This window comes from Moschus berezovskii, chromosome 6 (genome assembly GCF_049115385.1).
Source record: "Moschus berezovskii isolate FMDL1 chromosome 6, NW_MosBer_1.0, whole genome shotgun sequence".
NCBI lineage: Eukaryota > Metazoa > Chordata > Mammalia > Artiodactyla > Moschidae > Moschus > Moschus berezovskii.
Window position 1 is genome coordinate 110,662,224 of NC_142465.1, and position 19,556 is coordinate 110,681,779.

General features: G+C 52.4%; 1 protein-coding gene across 1 annotated transcript; it reads left to right on the top strand.

The window, feature by feature from the left end:
- The first annotated feature begins 11,656 nt into the window (after nt 1-11,656).
- Nucleotides 11,657-19,538, top strand: NRIP2 (nuclear receptor interacting protein 2). The gene is made up of 6 exons (XM_055395588.2): nt 11,657-12,021; nt 15,482-15,637; nt 16,725-16,807; nt 17,438-17,559; nt 17,783-17,835; nt 18,124-19,538. Exons 1-6 carry the CDS (start codon nt 11,830-11,832, stop codon nt 18,214-18,216), a joined length of 699 nt encoding a protein of 232 aa, XP_055251563.2. The 5' UTR covers nt 11,657-11,829; the 3' UTR covers nt 18,217-19,538.
- The last annotated feature ends 18 nt before the right edge of the window (nt 19,539-19,556 follow it).

Sequence of the window (19,556 nt, forward strand, 5' to 3'; positions counted from 1 at the left end):
GGCTGTCCCCTGAACCACACCACTTTCTCATCTCATTACCTGGAATAGCTCATTGCTATAGCCTGCTTGTCATTATATCTAGTGGTTTCCATGGCTCTTCATAGACTTGCCCATCTCAGGTGAATCTCAAGCAACACACACTCCACTCTGCACCTTCCCAAATGCCCCCCTGGAAGAAAGCTGCTGCATCTCAATATAGGACAGATTCCAAGGCAGAGTCAGGACATGTGGTTTCTCCTTGCCCAGCACCACTTCCACCGGACGGTCACTGCGCACTGGCACGAGACAACACAACAGGCTTCCTGGGCAGTAATCAGTGACTTCTTTAGCAGGAGTATCACTAGAGTGATACCTGCCACCCACAGCAGGTCCAAAGCTTAGGCGAGGAGAAAGAGGAGATGGAGGGAAATGGAAGCAGGAAAGGAAGTCATTAAACACAAGATGGGCACGCGGGGCTGAGGCCAGAGGGAAGGCAAAGCAGGATTCCAAGCCCCCTCTTCACCCCCGCCAGGCTCGTGACGTCCAAGATGTTCAAGGGGAGGTGGACATCTTTGCTGGATTCCCTGAGGGCACTTTCAGGATCAAGATTGGAGTGCAGAGCCCAGGGAGAGGGGCAGTTAGAGGGTCTGGCAAATGAGTCCCATGGTGCCAGGGTAAGGGGCTCTGGAGTGACCGCCGATGGCTATCAGCAGATTCTCCAACTGGAAAGAGTGGGTGGGATGCTCAGCAAGCTGGTGTCCTACCTAGCACCTGAGTCCTCAGTAAGAGTAGCATGGCTCCTCTTGGGTCCTGGAGTCCTGCCAGACAATTCAGTCAGCAGATGCGTGTAAAAATGTTACTGGAAGGTGTGTGGGGTCCAGCCACTTGCCACTCAAAAGCCAGTAAACAGGCCAGGCTGGTGGAAAGGAAGGTTTGCTTTATTTCAGACGCCTGCAACTAGGGGCCGGAGTTGGGAGAACAGAAGTCTGTCCAAAGGCCTACTCCCCCAACCACAGGAAATCAGTGGGGCAAGAGCTTTTATAGACAGAGGGAGGGGGCTCTGTGCAGAAACAGCACAGTCAGCTTTGACCGTCATCTTGAAATTGGTCGTCAGTGGTCTGACTGGCGTCATCTTGATTGCTTTTGGTACACTTAAGCTTCAGTTCCCGAGTCGGTTTGTTTCCATTTCTTTGAGACCAGTTCTCAGAATTGTGGCAACTCAAATCAATGGTGCAGTCTGGTTATCACGTAGTTAACTTCTTCCACCTGGGGTTTCAGTATCTATAAAACAGCTCATAGAATATGACTCAGAATATTATCCATAGCTCTTGAGAAGGAACTAGAGGTCCCTGACTATGCTTAATGACTACATTATTATTCGTTAGTCTCCTTTGACTGTTTCCCTTTGTTTCCACATTTCTCATTTCTCTGGTTAAACCTATTCTTTGACTAAAGTTTCCCATTGATAAAAGGCAAGCAAAGGACTTGGGATTGGGTGGGGGTGGGGAGGGGCAGCAAGGACAATAGGGAGACAGAAGGGACCAAAAAAAGAAAAAGACTCTGCCCTTACAAAGGCTAATATCTGGTGGGAAGATGGGCAAGCAAACAATTTTAAATAGTGTGAGAAATAAGGTCAGAGATGCTTGACCCAGCTGTGCCATGACAGCAGAGGGGAGACACCTCTAGGTCACAGCCTGTATGCGTGTGTGTGTACAGGCGCACTCGCGTGAAGATGAACGTCACCTCCCAGACAGCAGCAGGTGGGGGCCCAGGACTCTGTGTGTTGGACAAGTAGTTGCAAGCTTTCCATGAACCAGCGCACGTCACCCTCCCAACACGATGAGGAAGGACCTGCAGGGTCCCCATCTTAGAGACCAGTAAACCCAGGCCTCCAAACCCTCTTAGCCAGTTTGCCGTTGTGCCTCTCGTTCAAACTTCACAGCCGTTCTGCAGATGACACGTTAGCTCAGTTTTACAGATGAGGACGTGATTCCGAAAGATGAGGCACTTCACCCAAAGTCACCCAGCTAGCGAATGAGCTGGGAAACATGACCGAGTTTGTACGAGTTCCACATCCCCTGCTCAGTCTGCTTTCATCAGCAGAGACAAGCGTCCTGCCCTTCTGTGCCTTGTTTTTGTTGTCATTCTTATCATTATGTTTCGGTTTTTTGTTTGCACTGTGAGGCTAGCAAGATCTCCGTTCCCTGACCAGGGACTGAACCCAGGCTTCAGCAGTGAAAGCCCAGAATTCTAACCAGTGGGCCACCAGGAAACTCATTATACCTTGTTTTTTTGTCATCTAGGAAATAGGATGAAAGTATCAATGAAGTGTAAACAGTGGCCCTAGACTATTGGCCTTTGGAATATCTCCCTTTTGGGGGTGAAAATTGTTTAGTCACTCGGTCATGTCCAACTCTTTGCCACCCCATGGACTGGCTTCCTTGTCCTTCACTGTCTCCCGGAATTTGTTCAAACTTATGTCCACTGAGTCGGTGATGCTGTCTAACCATCTCATCCTCTGTCGCCCCCTTCTCCTCTTGCCCTCAGTCTTTCCCAGCATCAGGATCTTTTCCAATGAGTTGGCTTTTCACATTAGGTGGCCAGAGTATTAGAGTTTCAGCCTCAGCATCAATCCTTCCAATGAATATTCAGGGCTGATTTCCTTTAGGAGTGACTGGTTAGATCTCCAGGAGGTAGGAAGAAAAATTTAAAAACTGGCCCAGCCTCCTGGGACCCTTGCTGGACAGGAGAACTCTGGAAAAAGCGTCATTCCTGTCTTGAGCAGATCTGATAGGGCCGGAGGAGAAAGCCTGAAATAGACCTGGCTGCCCTCACCCTCCACAGACCCGAGGGAGCTGTTTGTCCAGCTCTGAATAACCATTCTAAGGAGGATGTCCTGGGAATTTCCTTATGTGGCAGGGCGTTTGACTAGATGACTTCACAGTGCCAGATGGACTCTCCCCCACCTCCATCTCTAACCTCGGCGATAAGAAACAGCACTACTCAGATTCTTCTTAAAAAGAAACTGTGTAAAGATATTTAAAGACATCAAAGGTTATCACAAGGGAAGTGGGAACCAGTTCATCTCCATGTCTACTGAGGCTTGGATCAGAAAGTGGGGATTTTGAAAACAGCTGCAGGGATTCCCAGGTGACTTAGACGATAAAGAGTCTGCCCACGATGTGGGAGACCTGGGTTCAATCCCTGGGTCGGGAAAATCCCCTGGAGAAGGAAGTAATAACCGCATCCAGTATTCTTGCCTGGAGAATCCCACGAAAGGAGGACTCTGGCGGGCTACAGTCCATGGGGTCTCAAAGAGACGGACATGACTGAGTGACTAAGCAAGCACAGATGACGATAGTAGTAAAGAACCTGCCTACCAATGTCAGTGAAGGAGACAAAAGAGACTTGAGGTCGATCCCTGGGTCAAGCAGATCTCACGAAGAAGGAAATGGCAACCCACTCCAGTATTCTTGCCTGGAAAATCCCATGAACCGAGGAGTCTGGTGGGCCACAGTCCATGGGGTCATAAAGAATCTGACACTTTCATTTCACAGGGATTTAGATTAGACACAAGAGCTTTCTGATAAGGTGGAGAAAGGCTGGAGTGGATTATGCCAGGTTCCAGGAAACAAGCTGTGAATCTCTTTAGATCTGTGATGTCTTGCAGAAATATAAAGGAGCCACATTTACAACTTTAAATTTCTTAGCTGCCATATTTAAAAAGAAGAAACAAGTGACGTTAATTTTTATAACATTTTATTGAATGCAACAGATCCAAAATACCATCAATAGAAAGTAATATAGGGACTTCCCCGGTGGTCCCGTAGTTAAGACTTCACCTTCCAATGCAGAGGGAGTGGGTTTAATCCCTGGTCGAGGAACTAAAATCCCACCTGCCCTGTGGCCAAAAAACCAAGATGTGTAACAGAAGCAATGTTGTAACAAATTCAATAGAGACTTTTAAAATGGTCCATATCAAAAAAATATTTGTTTAAAAAGTAATGTAATTTACATTTTTAAAATAATGAGATAATTTTTATTAATGAGATATTTCACATTGTTTTTGGTATTGTCTTCAACATCCAGCGTGTATTTTACACTTACAGCGTGTCTCACTTCAGACTGGTCATATTGCTGCTGCTCAGTAACCACGTGTGGCTGGGGCCATACATCAGTCAGCACAAGTCTAAAATCACTGACTGACACCCCGTGGAGATACAAGGTGTAGTCTGATTTTACCTGCAGGCAGAAAGTTCTCCAGAAGTCCTGAGAATCTGTGAGGGTGAAGGCCCAGAAAGTGGTACCTCCTAGCGCCTCTCAGCCTTCCTTGTTGCCAGAAAGACAAGATCCATCACCATCCGCAGTTCTGAGAACCCGCTGGGCAGGGCTTTGTGTGCCTTTTTGGTAGAGGGAACCCTGATCCCGAGGGTCTGTCAGGTCCAGGGTCAGTGACTTGTTAACCACTGTGGGTTAACGCTGCCCAGGAGAATTGGGAGATTGGGATTGACATATATACACTGTTAATATGTATAAAACAGATAAGTAATGAGTACAGCACAGGGAACTCAGTGCTCTGTGGTGACCTACATGGGAAGGAAATCCAAAAAAGAGGGGATAGATGTATACTTATGGCTGATTCACTCTGTTGTACAGCAGAAACTAACACAACATTATAAAGTAATTATCCTCTAATTAATTAAAAAGGCAAAAACACCGCTTGGGAGAGCGAGGAGATTTTCCGTGCTGGCCTCCTGGTTGTTCTCTCCACATCTTTCTGGTGTGAGTGACTGGTCACCGGATGGGGGCGCCAGGCCAGGCAGGGGGGTTGGAGGTCTACCGCAGCTGGGGTGTGGTGTGGGAGCACCAGCCCAGGCCAGTCTGGCCCACGTTGACCCCGGCTGCAGTACCATATGCATACCTCCGCCGGGTACCATATGGCCCTCTCGCTCCCCTGCGCTCACCTCCGCACGATGTCAACCTCCCCTCCGCTTGTCCCTCCCTCTCCTCTGCGCTGGTGTATCCTCCAGCACCCAGCCCTACCCGGCATCCTCTGTGAAGTCGTCTATAGCCTGCCTTCCTCATCAGGACGTGCGCTGTGTGGAAGCAGGGCTCCATCCAGCTCACCACGGTGCCCCCAGGGGCTCGCTCAGCGTCTAGCACACAGTGTTGCTGTTCAGTCGCTCAGTCGTGTCCAGCTCTTTGCGACCCCACGGACTGTGGCACACCAGGCTCCCCTGTCCTTCACTGTCTCCCGGAGTTTGTTCAAACTCATGTTCATTGAGTCGGTGATGCCACCCAACCATCTCATCCTCTATCATCCCCTTCTCTTCTTGTCCTCTTGCCCTCAACCTTTCCCAGCATCAGAGTCTTTTCCAATGAGTCAGTTCTTCGCATCAGGTGGCCAGAGTTCTTCAGCTTCAGCAACGTGGAGCAAAGGACAAATTTACAAAGGAAGAAACCAAGGGACGCAAAAAGCAAGAGTCAACTTACCCCCGAGCCTATGGGACCATGAGACAGCGAGAGAGCCAATATTAATTTAAGTCACAGACACAGGGACCAGCCGGACCCCTTCTGCAGCCACATTCCAGAGAATGGTATTTCCTGAGCACGACTGGTTCCCAGGCCTTGTCAGACCCACTGGGAAAGAGGTGACGTTGTCCCCAACCTCTCCCTGTCCAAACTGCAAACGCCCAAGTCCCCCATCTTCTTTTCTATTTTTTAAAGATATTTATCTATTTGGCTGTGCCAGGTTTTAGTTGAGACATGAGAATTCTTAGTTGTGGTATGTGGGATCTAATTCCCTGATCAGGGATCAAACCTGGGCCCCAACACTTGGGAACTCAGAGTCTTAGCTACAGATGACCAGGGAAGTCCTCCCCGCCCCCCAGCAAGTCCCCCTGCTACACCGCAGGAGCTTGCGCTATCCTTTGGGATGCAGACACATGCTGGGACACCCATCCAGGCTGTCAGCCCAGCTCAAGTCAACATGGTAAGCCCCCGAGGGTCCCCTCATTCTTAACCGTTGACTGTGGCACCCCTCCAAAGAATGTATTAATAAAGGACTCTTGAAGACATTGAAGATTTTTCAGACCTAAGGAGTGGATGGCTGAGAATGAGGTTGGGGTAGATACCTGTCAACATGGGCCTGCCAGGCATCCTTATATGCAGAGTCCACATGCACGTTAATCCTGCTGTAACAACCAGGGACCCCAATACATGCCATTGGAGCCTCTTCAACCTCTATGCCGGGCTAATATGGGGGTAATGTGTATCCAGGCATGGGGGTGGAAGGGAACTGGAATATTCCACTGAAACTGAGGCTACAGGAAGCCAGGATATGGGGGCTGAACTGGGTAAGTGGAATCACACCAGTGTTTGGTTTTCAGTCCACACTCACTGTCTCCGTCGTGCTTTGGCTTTGGCACAGTGGGGACCAAGCAGGACTTGGGAGACAGGCAGAGGAGGCTTTGAGTCCTGGCTGTACCCCTCACCTCAGTACCTGACCTTGAGTAAGTTTTCTGAGTCTTGGTATACTCGCTTCCTGGGGCTGCTGTAACAAAGCCCTGAAACCTGCGTGGCTTTAACAGCACAAATGTGTTGTCCCGCTGTCCCAGGGAAGCTGGAAACCCAAGGTCAAGGTGTGGGCAGGACTGTTGCCTCCTGAGCACAGTGAGGTAGGATCTGCTCCAGGCCTCTCTCCCGGCTGCTGGTGGTTTGCTGGTGACCTCTGACCTTTCTTGCCTGGAGACATACCACCCCACCCTCAGCCTTCATGCTCACATGGTATTCTTCCCAAGCGCAGATATCTCAGGGTCCAAATTTCCCCTTTGAAGAAGAATACTATTTGAGCTATTTCAAATCCTAAAAGATGATGCTGTTAAAAGTGCTGCACTCAATATGCCAGCAAATTTGGAAAACTCAGCAGTGGTCACAGGACTGGAAAAGGTCAGTTTTCATTCCAATCCCAAAGAAAGGCAATGCCAAAGAACGTTCAAACTACTGCACAATTGCACTTATCTCACACGCTCGCAAAGTAATGCTCAAAATTCGCCAAGCTAGGCTTCAACAGTATGTGAACCGTGAACTTTCAGATGTTCAAGCTGGATTTAGAAAAAGAAGAGGAACCAGAGATCAAATTGCCAACATCTGTTGGATCACTAAAAAAGCAAGAGAGTCCCAGAAAAATATCTACTTCTGCTTTATTGACTAGGCCAAAGTCTTTGACTGTGTGGATCACAACAAACTGTGGGAAATTCTTAAAGAGATGGGAATACCAGACCATCTGACCTGCCTCCTGAGAAACCTGTATGCATGTCAAGAAGCAACAGTTAAAACTGGACATGGGACAACAGACTGGTATATCTTCACCCTGCTTATTAAACTTCTATGCAGAGTACATCATGTGAAATGCTGTGCTGAATGAAGCACAAGTTAGAATCAAGATTGTCAGGAGAAATATCAATAACCTCAGATACACAGATGGCACCACCCTTATGTCAGAAAGCGGAGAAGAACTAAAGAGCCTCTTGATGAAAGTGAAAGAGAAGAGTGAAAAAGTTGGCTTAAAACTCAACATTCAGAAAACTAAGATCATGGCATCTGGTCTCATCATTTCATGGCAAATAGATGGGGAAACAGTGGAAACAGTGACAGACTTTATTTTCTTGGGCTTCAAAATTACTGCAGATGATGACTGCAGCTATGAAATTAAAAGACACTTAGTCCTTGGAAGAAAAGCTATGACCAACCTAGACAGCATATGAAAAAGCAGAGACATCACTTTGCCAACAAAGGTCAATTTAGTCAAAGTTATGGTTTTTCCAGTAGTCATGTACGGATGTGAGAGTTGGACTATAAAGAGAGCTGAGCGCTGAAGAATTGATGCTTTTGAACTGTGGTGTTGGAGAAAACTCTTGAGAGTTCCTTGAACTACAAGGCAATCAAACCAGTCAATCCTAAAGAAAATCAGTCCTGAATATTCATTGGAAGGACTGACACTGAAGCTCCAATACTTTGGCCACCTGATGCAAAGAACTGACTCACTGGAAAAGACCCTGATGCTGGGAGGGATTGAAGGCAGGAGGGGAAGGGGACGACAGAGGATGAGATGGTTGGATGGCATCACCGACTCAATGGACATGAGTTTGAGCAAACTCCAGGAGATGGTGAAGGACAGGGAAGACTGGCATGCTGCAGTCCATGGGGTCGCAAAGAGTCAGACACGACAGAGCGACTGAACTGACTGACTAAAGAAGGACACAGCCCATATACACAATAGAATGTTACTCAGCCGTAAAAAGTAACGGATTTGAGTCAGTTGTAGTGATGTGGATGAACCTAGAACCTGATATACAGAATGAATTGAGTCAGAAAGAGAAAGCCGAGTATCATGTCTATGCATATGTGTGGGGTTTAGGAAAATGGTACTGATAAACCTATTTGCAGGGCAGGAATCAAGACAGACATAGAGAACAGACTTGTGGACACAGTGGCAGAAAGAGCGGGTGGGATGAACTGAGAGAGCAGCAAGGAAACATATGCACTACCATGTGTAAAAGACAGAGCCAGTGGGGATGTGGTGAATGATGCAGGGAGCTCAAATCAGGTGCCTTGTGACAAACTAGAGGGGTGTGAGGGAGGTTCAAGAGGGAAGGGACATATGTTCCTTGGTTCATGGAATACCTGTGGCTGGTTCATGTTGATGTATGGCAGAAACCAACACAATTCTGTAAAGCAAGTATTACAGTTAAAAACAAATCAATTTAAAAAAAAGAGAAGGACACAGTCATACTGGGTTAAGGCCACCCTGATGACCTCATCTTAACTTGACTACCTCTAAATAAGGTTACATTCTGAGGTCCTAGGGGTCGTGTGTGTGTCTGCATGTTAAGTCACTCAGTCACGTTTGACTTTTTGCGATCCTACGGACTATAGCCTGCCAGGCTCCTCTGTCCATGGGATTCTCCAGGCAAGAATACTGGAGTGGGCTGCCATGCCCTCCTCCACGGAATCTTCCCTGCCCAGGGATCAAACCTGTGTCTCTTACATCTCCTGCACTGGCAGACAAGTTCTTTACCACTAGCACCACTTGGGAAGCTCCCTAGAAGTTGGGCCGTTCACATATGGATTTGGGGGGATCACAACTGAACCCGTAACGTCTCATCTGTAAATGGGGATCACAATGTAATTGTCATGGTTGCAAAGTGCCTCAAGGAGGCGTGGTCCACAGTGTGGCAGAGGAATGTCTGCCTGGTCTGAATGGGCATGTGCCCCTGTGTTGCCTGGATGGGATCGAGACCCAGGGAGCAAGGGCCCAGGTCAAGACTCACCCTGTGAGTGTCCAACACCAGTCAGCAGAACCTTGACCAGGGCGTGCCGATGATGGTGAGGACAAAAGGCTGGAGAGAAAAATCTGATGGCAGATGCATCAGGGCTCTACAAAGTCTGAGAGTGGACTTCCCTGGGGGCCCAGTGGCTAAGACTCTGTGCTCCCAGTACAGGGGTGCAGGTTCTGTCCCTGGCCAGGGAACTAGAGCCCGCGTATGGCAACTAAAGAACCCGAGTGCCACCACTAAGACCTGGGGCAGCCAAATAAGTTAAAAAGGAAAAGCCTGCGACCAAGCGCTGACAGGAAGCGGAGCCAAGGAACCCCGTCTGCTACTGATGGAGCGCCGGTTGGTACAAACATTTTGGAAGGTAATTTGGCATCATGTCGAAAGAGACAAGATGTATATCTGATGCCCCAGCACCCACTCCTAGGAATGCTTACAGGTGTACCCCAAGAGACAGGTGCAATAAATGTTCACAGCATCTTTGTTTGTAAAAATGAAAAATAATCTAAACTTCCTAAATGTGATATATTCACTAGAGAAACACTATACAGCAATTAAAGTGAATTAGCCCATGAGTGAATCTCACCAATAAAATAATGAGCAAGAAAGAGCAAATTGGGACTTCCCCAGCCATCCAGTGGCTAAGACTCCAAGCTACCAATGCAGAGGGTGTGGGTTCAATCCCTAATGAGGGAGTGAAGATCCCACGTGCCTAAAAAAATTTAAAAAACAAAAACAAATTGCAGAAAGATGTTTACAGTGGGTCCGACATTGTGAAATGACACTGCTTAGGATATACACATACGCATGTGCTTAGAGAGAGGAAGGAGAAGCCCCAGATGCCAGAGCAAATGTTATCTGGGGAGGAGAGGCACCCAGGGAGCTTCACGTATGTTCGTGGCAGTTTTTTTTTTTTCTCTTTTTTAATGAGATGGGATGTAAAGGATATTGTTTATTCCTTATAAATTTCTGCATGTTTGAATTATAACTGTTTTAAAAAGAGCTAGGGGACTTCCCTGGAGAAGGCAATGGCAAGCCACTCCAGTACTCTTGCCTAGAAAATCGCATGGAGAGAGGAGCCTGGTAGGCTGCAGTCCATGGGGTCGCTACTAGTCGGACACGACTGAGCAACTTCACTTTCACTTTTCACTTTCACACATTGGAAAAGGAAATGGCAACCCACTCCCGTGTTCTTGCCTGGAGAATCCCAGGGACGGGGGAGCCTGGTGGGCTTCCATCTATGGGGTCGCACAGAGTCGGACACGACTGAAGCGACTTAGCAGCAGCAGCAGCAGGGGACTTCCCTACTGGTACAGTGGTTAAGAATCTGCCTCGCAATGTAGAAGGCTTCCCAGGTAGCACATCGGTAAAGAATCCATCTGCCAGTACAGAAGACTCGAGTTGGATCCCTGGGTTAGGAAGATTCTCTGGAGGAGGAAACGGCAACCCACTCCAGTTTTCTTACCTGGAGAATCCCATGGACAGAGGAACCTGGAGGGTTACAGTCTATGGGGTCGCAAAGAGCCAGACACCACTGAGCACCAACGCTCTCTCTCTCTTACAATGTGGGTGGTGCGGATTCAATCCCTGGTCGGGGAACTAAGATCCCACATGCCACAAAGCAACTAAGCCCGTTGGCTGCAACTACTGAAGGCCTCACTCCGCAACTAGAGTCCATGCGCCACAATGAAAGATCCCACACGACACAGCTAAGATCATGCATGCTGCAACTAAGACCCAACACAGCCAAAATTAAAAAAAAAAGAGCCAAGACTCAGTGAGCCTCACATAAAGGGGAAGGGGAAGCTGGGGCCCTACTTGTGGGAAGATTCAGAGCTGCTCTTGCCAACCCTAGAACCCAGGACCCAGAGTAAAGGAGCAAAGGATGCTGAAAGGTTGAGACCTGGAAGGGGAGAGGCTCCCTGTTGAGACAAATGTGATGCTGGACCTCCCTGTTCCGAACCTGCACCCCAGGGGTTGGCCTGCACCCCACCCTGGAGCTGCAGAGAACCCCAGGTGGAGGGCACGGCCGGGAAACCCAGGAGACACATGCCCAGGGATATTTGTCCTGCATCTCATGCCTGCCCCCGCACACTGACACATGCTGCCTTTCCAACCACCTGGCATGGATACCCTGACAGTTTACAGCACAGATTCACCCCCTCAGCCACACACGCGCGCACACACGCACACACTCCTCCACCGCCCACTCTGGCCAGGACCCCAGAGCTAGAGATGCTGCAGAGCCTGCCAGCTGCAGCCCTGCCACACACACCCCCCACCTCCTCCAGGGCTGGGTTTTTCCAACCGGAGCCCCGCTCCCTCTACTGCAAGCTCTGGAAATTGGTGTCTGACGCGGCTGCTCCTGCACGTTATTTATTTATTTCCTCTCTTCTTCCCGCCGAGACGACCCTCCGGTCAGGAGAGCCGCAGCTGGGACGCAGCAGGGGCTGCGGAGGCAGGGAGCACGGAGGGCAGGACCACTCAGGAGCCCCCGGCCCGCCCCAAAGGGGCCATGAGCATCAGGCCGGAGGCCCTGCGGGAGGAGGGCGACGCCGGGGACAGGGGCCGGGAGGCAGAGCTCCGGGGCCGAGCCCAGCTGAGCCAGCAGCGCCGGCTCAGACAGGCCACCCAGTTCCTGCACAAGGACTCGGCCGATCTGCTGCCCCTGGACGGCCTCAAGAGGCTCGGCACCTCCAAGGACTGGGTGAGGCCGCCCTCTCCCCTCCCCTCCCTGGGGGGGCTGGGACCCCTGCCCCTCTGCCTCTGCTGGGAGGGTGCAGACCCCAAGCCTCCAGACACCTGCCTGCCCCCGGGGTGGGGGGAGGCGGCCCTGACTTGTGGGTTCACCTTGACCATTCCCGGCTCCGCACCGGGCTGGTGCCACGGCTTGGTGGCTCTGGGGGACCCCATCTATTCCTCGGCTCCCCTAGAGAGCTCCAGGCTTCCGTCTGGGGAGGTCAAGAGCGCCGGTTAGAGCAGAGGCTTGCAGGGGGCAGTTTACTGCTGGGCCCGGAGAACCGGTGGGTTCAAGGCTGTGATTCGCTCCTCTCCGAAAACCACAGGTCCTGGCACATGGGGACTGGACATTCATTGCCCGTCACCCTCACCCCTGCTAGAACACCGGCAAACATTTTCCACGGCTCTGGCCTGGGCACCCAGCTCCTCAGGGAGCCCCGGCTCCCTCCTAGTTGACGTGGCCCTTCCAGGCTCCTTTCCTTCCATCCCCCTGCCCCGACCCCCACCAAGGATACTGGGTCAGGGAGTACCCACCAAGGGGTGGGTGAGTCAGGGGACAGCTCTATACACTCACTCCCTCCCCCTCCGACAGAGGGAAGGGCTGAAAGTGTGGGCTTCTGCAAAGCCTGGAATCTTGGGTTCAGATCCTGGCTCCAGCACTTAGCAACTTGGGCAAGTTACTTTCTGTCTCTGAGCATTGGTTTCTTCATCTGTTACATGAAGATAAAAATAACAGGTTGTAGTTCATAGGGAATGTCATGGTTACATCAGCTAAACCTGTAAAGGGCTTAGCACAGTGCCTGGGAAATAGGGAGCACCGTCTAAAGGCTATTATTCCTCCAGCTACTCTTCTGTTTTTAATGTTTATTTTGGCTGCGCCAGGTCTTAGCTGTGGCTTGCAAACTCTTAGTTGCAGCAGGTGGGATCTAGGCCCCCGACCAGGGATTGAACCCAGCCCCCCTGCATTGGAAGCACAGAGTCTTTGCTGCTGGACTCCCAGGGAAGTCCCTTCTCCAGTTACTCTTATTCCTCCATTTAGCCTGAGAGAGAAAGTGAGGTTCACGGGGTCCAGAGAAGACGAGATGGCTCTGGCCTCTGGCTCAGGAGAGAGGAGAGCTTCTGTAGAAAGGTTGGGGGCACCCTGTCGCCTCTCTCACCTAGTAGGCAGGGGATTGCAGATGAGGGACTCCCTCAAGGGGAGGCATGTGAGGCCATTTCCGGCGGACCTTGGGCCACTCCAGCAGTCCCTCTCCCCAGAAACCTGGAGCCAGACACAGCCCCTCACTTCTTTTCCTGAACCAGGCCTCCCTCTCCACATCCCTCCCAGCCAAATGTTTCCCCTCCAGGAACCCAACCCAACAGCACCGCACTCAAGGGAAAAGTGAGCAGACTGAGATTTCAGCTCAGAGAACGGCCTTGCTAGCAGCGGGCACAGCTGAGACCCCAGGGGAGCAGGGAAGCAGGTTCTTGGCTCTCATCGGCCCATCTTCATCTGTTTGGCCCTGGCAAAGGGGCTCTAGTAACACTGCTGCTCCAGCATGGCAGATCCGGCCTTCTGCCCTCAGCACCTCTCAAACTGATCTTGTATGGTTTGGGGAGTGAAGACACAGCAGTTAGGGGGACCCTGTCTCCCTCCCTGGGTGACTCTGGAGCATGCTGCATGGGAGTCGGGCCAGAGCCTGTGCCCCTCGTGGGAAAGGTGGGCGGGCCGCCCTTCGCAGCCGCTCCCAGTGCTCGCCGCCCCTTTTCCCAGAGCTGGGCCTTCTGCTGGCAGCCTGCCGGCAGGAGCAGCCTCAAGGGCCTCATTAAGCCCAGGGGAAAAACAGTCCCAGGCTCTCATGGAAGCAGGGCAGGTGAGGAATCATGTGTGGAGCCTAGAGGGACACAGTCATTCTTCTGTGGACATTTATTGAGTGCCTACTGTATGCTGAGCCGAGCCCTGGGATATAAAGAGTGAGATACAGACCTGACCTCAAGGGCAGAAAACAGCGGTGAGATGCATGACAGAGATGGGGTGGGGGACAAGAGATGCAACGCTGCCCCCACCTGGTGTGTGGATGGAAGAACGCAAAGAGGTCAGAGAGGGCTTCCTGGAGGAGGTGAACCCTGCCTGGATGACAGTATGCTCTTGGAACCCCAGACTGAAAATCAAAGCCTCCCTCCAGAGAGCGGTTTCTGAACAAGTGAGTTGAGCCAGTCACCCAGGCTGGCCTAGAGAAGGGTGAGGACTTTCAGGGGGCGGGGCAGAGGCCTGGACAGGCTGGCCCAGGCAGGGCAGCGGAGGGAGATGAGGCAGTGGCCAGCACACCAGGCTGTCGCCTCCAGGCAAGCAAAGTGGGGAGAGGCAGGCTCTGATGAATTTCTTTTTTTTTAAATATTTAAAAAGTATATTTATTTGATTGTGCCAGTTCTTCATTGTGACATGTGGTATCGTTAGTTGTGGCATGCGGACTCTAGTTCCCTGACCAGGGATCGAACCCAGGTCTCCTGCATTGGGAGCACAGAGTCTTAGCCACTGGACCACCAGGGAGGTCCCTCTGATGGATTTCAAGCAAGGGAGGGACAGGTTTAGTCTGACGGGTTGCTTTGCGCTTCTCAAACGTTTCTGTGCATGTGGGTCACTTGCACGTCTTGTTAAAACAAGGTTCCGATTCAGTAGGTCGTGATTCTGCGCTTCTAATGGGTGACAGTAGAGCCGCTGATCTGAGAATGGCACTTGGAGTAGCACAGTCTCAGAGACTCCCTGGCTTTGAGCAGGTGGATTTGAGAGGCAGGTTCTTATGGCCTAATGGAGGCATCCCAGGGATGCGGGAGAGCTGTGCTGAATGAATCAGTAACAGAAGGCAAGGTGGGCTGTAAACACAGGAGAGGAAACTGGTGGAGCTGAGAAGTGGCTGGACAGGGCGGAGTGGCTGTGGGCAAAGGACGGGAGGATGGCTCCCAGCTCCCTAGTGAAGAAGGTTTGGACTTTCCTTTCTTTTTTGTTCTTGTTTCTTTGACTTCTTTTCATCACACTGTTAACCCTGGGATCTGTATCCCATGGAAGAATGAGGTCAGAGGAAGGAAAAAAGAAAGAATGTCCCCAAATTTGTGTTGGAGACAGGAGACAGAATTGCCACCTGCCTCCCAGCATCACACCAGTGCCTGCAAGGTCACGTCTAACTCAGGACGGACCCCTCCGCTCCCCCTATCTCTCCATCACTGAGCTATCCATTGGGGTCCTGGAAACCAGTGTGATCTGATGCTGGGGCTCGCTCTGCTATCATGCTCTGACCGCTGGGACCCTTGGGGAAGCTTCTGCCCCTTCTTACTCCCGGGAGACTCAGGCCGGGGGCGAAGCTGGGCAGGAGAGCATGGGTCTTGTGAGTTGGGGGACCGCGCAGGCCGGGCACCGGGGTTCAGCATCTCCACGTTTTGTGATGGAGCAGCAGCCACACAGCGTGATCCAGAGACGCCTGGTGGTGGAGGGGAGCCCGGGCCGGCCTCAGGGGGAGCCTCCCCGGGCACAGGCCCCGATCCACAGCCAGGAGAGCAGGACGATGACCAGCAAGCCTGAGAGGCCAGCACTTCTGGTCAACTGCAAGGTGAGACCCTCTCCTGGGTCCGGCTCCCCTCACCCACCCTCCCTTCTGCCCCAGGAGGTGAGGAGGGGTGGGGAGCCAAGGCACTCCTCCCCAAGCCTGGGCCTAGAACTGGGGTCCTCCACGTTCTCTGTTCCCTGCCTCCCCATCTTCCAAGGTCCACCGGATTCCTTTCACATGAGCCAAGCATCCTCTTTAAACTGGAGTGTGCTCTGCACATGAATGACGCACACGTGTGGGTAATGCAGCCCTCCTGGAAAAGCTCACGCCCCAGGCCACAGCCTTGTCATCTCTGAGCCCTCCCTGACACACGCCCGCTCCCTCCTGCCCGTCTTAGCTGGGCGCCCCCTCTGCCTGCTCTCAGGTGTTGTCCCATGTCCATCCAGCCCTAGCTGTCACCTCCTCCAGGAACGGTCCCCTGACTTTCCCGATGGAAGGGCCTTTCCTCTGGCTCAACATCTAAGGTTCTAGCCCCTCAACCCACAGACCTAGACACTCTCTCCCCAACCAGTGACCCTCCACCCCCCACTGCCTCCGGGGGAGCAGCCTCCTCTGCTGCCCCTGCTGCCCCTCCCACCTGCCATACACAGCAGACCTCAGCAATCGCGTAGGAGGAAATGACTTGTTTTGCGGTATCAAGAGCAAACTTGAACGTCTGTTTTTATCCAAAAGAAAGCAGCCTCATCCTTCACCTGCAGTGGTGAATCTGGTTTCCAGCATCTCGTTTCCTAATCGGTGCGCGGTCCCCACCCCCAACCCTCCTCACTCACACCTCAGATCCCTCCAACAGGACGCGCTCGGCCCTCCTCTCAGCAAAAGGACTTCCATTCGGTTCCTCCACTTCTGATGGAATTCTCCCCAAACGTATGCGCTCACCACTCACAACTCTTGATCTGATCCACTTCTGCCTCAACTGTATGACCCCCAGAAGAATCACTCTTAAAGACTCAGTTTACTCCCTTCACTCATTTCTGAAAGGGACTTATCAGGGGCTGGGAAATATGACAGAGTCAATCCCAGCCCATTCCCCCTTGCGCCTGCCCCCCACCCCCGCCCCCAGGGACTCACGGAGACCCTTCCCTTTTCTCAGTGCCGGGACCAGGAGCTTCAGGTGGCGGTGGACACAGGCACCCAGTACAATCAGATCTCCGCTGGATGTCTCAGCCGCCTGGGGTAAGGCAGGGGTGTGTGTGCAGGCGTGCAAACCAGTGGGGGAGGGGCTTCTTTTCAGGGTGACAGAAATATTCTGAAATTAGGTAGTGATGGTTGCAGAACTCTGCTGTCTACTTTAAAAGGGTGACCTTTGGCAGTTCCCTGGTGGTCTAGTGGTTGGGACTCTGGGCTTTCACTGCTGTGACCCAGGTTCAATCCCTAGTGGAAGAACTGAGATTCCACAAGCTGCATGGCTTGGTCACAAAAAAAAGGGACTTTAACTATACGAACTATATCTCAATAAAGCTATTACTTTATTGATTTTTTTAAAAACTGTGTAACAAACTCTACTAATTTTATTATTATTTCTGGCCATTCTACGCAGCATATGGGATTTTAGTACCCTGATCAAACCTGAGCTCCCTGTCATGGAAGCTCAGAGTCTTAACCACAGGACTACCAGGGAAGTCCCAATAAAACTGTTTTCTTTTTTTTTTTTAAAGAGTTGGTGGGAGTTCTGGCCCATAAGACTGGATTGAGACCCTCCGTGGGGGCAGGGATGGGCTGCAAACCCAAACAGTGGTGGCAGGGACATTAATGGGGTGGGGGTCGGGGGCCGCAGTGGCCATAAGCCTTCCTTCCCAACCACAGGTTAGGGAAGAGGGTCCTAAAAGCCCCAGTTGGGGACCTGCACCCGGGGCCCCCAGCCCTGGTGGAGCAGCTGGAGCTACAGCTGGGCCAGGAGACCGTGGAGTGCTCGGCTCAGGTGGTAGGTAAGTCCTTACTCCGTTAGAGCCCAGTGTCTGCCTCAGCAACTCTAGCTCTCCCTCCTGGGTAGGGCAAAGGCAGAGCTTCTCAGCTCCGGCCAACATAGATGAGGCACCCCATCCCCCAAGATGCTCCCAGTATCCCCCAGGTTCTTGGGCTGGGCGGGGGTGGGCAGAGAAGGGCGAGGGCTGACAAGAGGACAGCAGTGTCCTCGAATGGTTCCCGCAGATGTGGACAGTCCTGAACTCTGCCTTGGCCTGCAGACCCTGCTTTCTCTCCAGGTAAGGTGATGCCTACGCTGGTACCACACCCTGGCCTGACCCAGGGCCTGGGAAAAAGAGGTAGGAGGCGTGGGTGTGGGAGCGTGGACCAGGCTCCGTCCCATAAGAACGGAGTTGGAGACATGGAATTTTACCCTCGCTTCCGTAGAGGTTCCTTATCTGCCCACAACTGAAGGTCCCTTCTCGACAGTGGTCTGGGTGCATGAAAATGGGGAGGCGTAAGGAGTAGGGCGTGGTGGGAAGGAAGGGGGTCGCCTGCCCAGGTGAGCTCACTGCCCCCACCCACAGTGCTGCATCGACTTGGAGCATCACGTGCTGCGGCTGAAAGCCCCGTTCTCAGAGTTGCCCTTCCTGCCTTTGCACCAAGAGCCCGGCCAGTGACGACGGCAGGCCTGGATGGTCCCCTGGGGGAAAGGTCCCTGCCTCAGGAGGCGAAGCTCTGGGGGATGGGGCATGACGAGAGCTGGGTAGCTGCGGACTGTCCCTCCTGTCACCACCCTGACCCTGCCGTCCCGTCTCCCTGGTGGGCGGCCACGCTCCTCTGCTTCTCAGCACCTGCCCTGCCTCCCGGGAAGAGCGATCCCTAGAAAGGGCCTGAGACCTCAGAGTTCTGGTTTCCCCATCCTCCCTTATCCCCTCCCAAGAACAGAGCCGCATCAGGACGCAGAAAAGGACATCAGCAAAATGGGGCTCTAGGCTGGGCCCTGGCGCAGCTGGGGTGCCCTGAGTCTGAGGCTGCAGCCTGCTGCCTGTCCCTGCCTGCCCCGTCTACCCTGAACACCCTTGAGGCCTTGATTCCACGTTGCTCACCTCACAACAAGCCTGCCCCCTCACCGGACCCGGGCCCTGGCCCTTCTGGCCCATGTTTCTGATTCTGTGCTCGGCTGAGCAAGAGAGAAACTGTCATCATGACGGGGACGTGTCGGGAGAGGAGCACCCGGTCCACGAGGCTGCGGGCTCTTCCATCAGTTGCCTTTTCTGGGGCTACAAACGACTGAAGTCAGTTATTGTTTGATTGCCCCATGCAAACCCTGGATATACCTCTATGACTTACTCCAAACACTTGCCCTCCACCTGCTTTCTCACCTGCGGGGCCCCTGAACTTTGGGCGGGGGGCCATGTGGAGAACTGCCCCCCAAGCCAGATGGGATGGTTGGATTGTCAGCACCAACTTTACCTGGCCAGTATTCCTTACTTCCAGAACTATCCACCTTCTTCCCACCCCTCACCTCTGGCCTCCCAAGCTTGAGCTCATCTTCTCTGGCACCGGTAGCTCTTCCTAACCCCCACTCCACCCCAGCCTTGAGTCTAGTAAAGACCCAAGGAGGCTCTGCTACCTTCACTGTGAACAGAGGATCCCAAACCTCAAGGTCCAGGCACCTGGTGTCCTTCTGGCTGGTCTGAGTCTCAAATCTGGGGGAAGAGTAAAACAGCGGTGTAACTAACCTTACTAGGGGATTATGCCCTTTGGGTTGGAAACAAAACCCGGAGCCCGGACTCGGTTAGACCAGAGCAGGCCCAGGAAAGGCTGTGCCCCCTGGGCGTACCTTCCTCAGCTATGTCCCTGGCACAGGTGTGGGAGTGTGCTGGCCCCTGCTGTCTCCCTCCATGATCCCTGAGCTCCTGGGTCTCACCTGTTCCTCTCCCTTCCACCTGTTGCTTCTGCCATTGCAGACCCCAGGCCCAAGAATGCCCTCAGCTCAGCAGCGACTTTGTTGGAA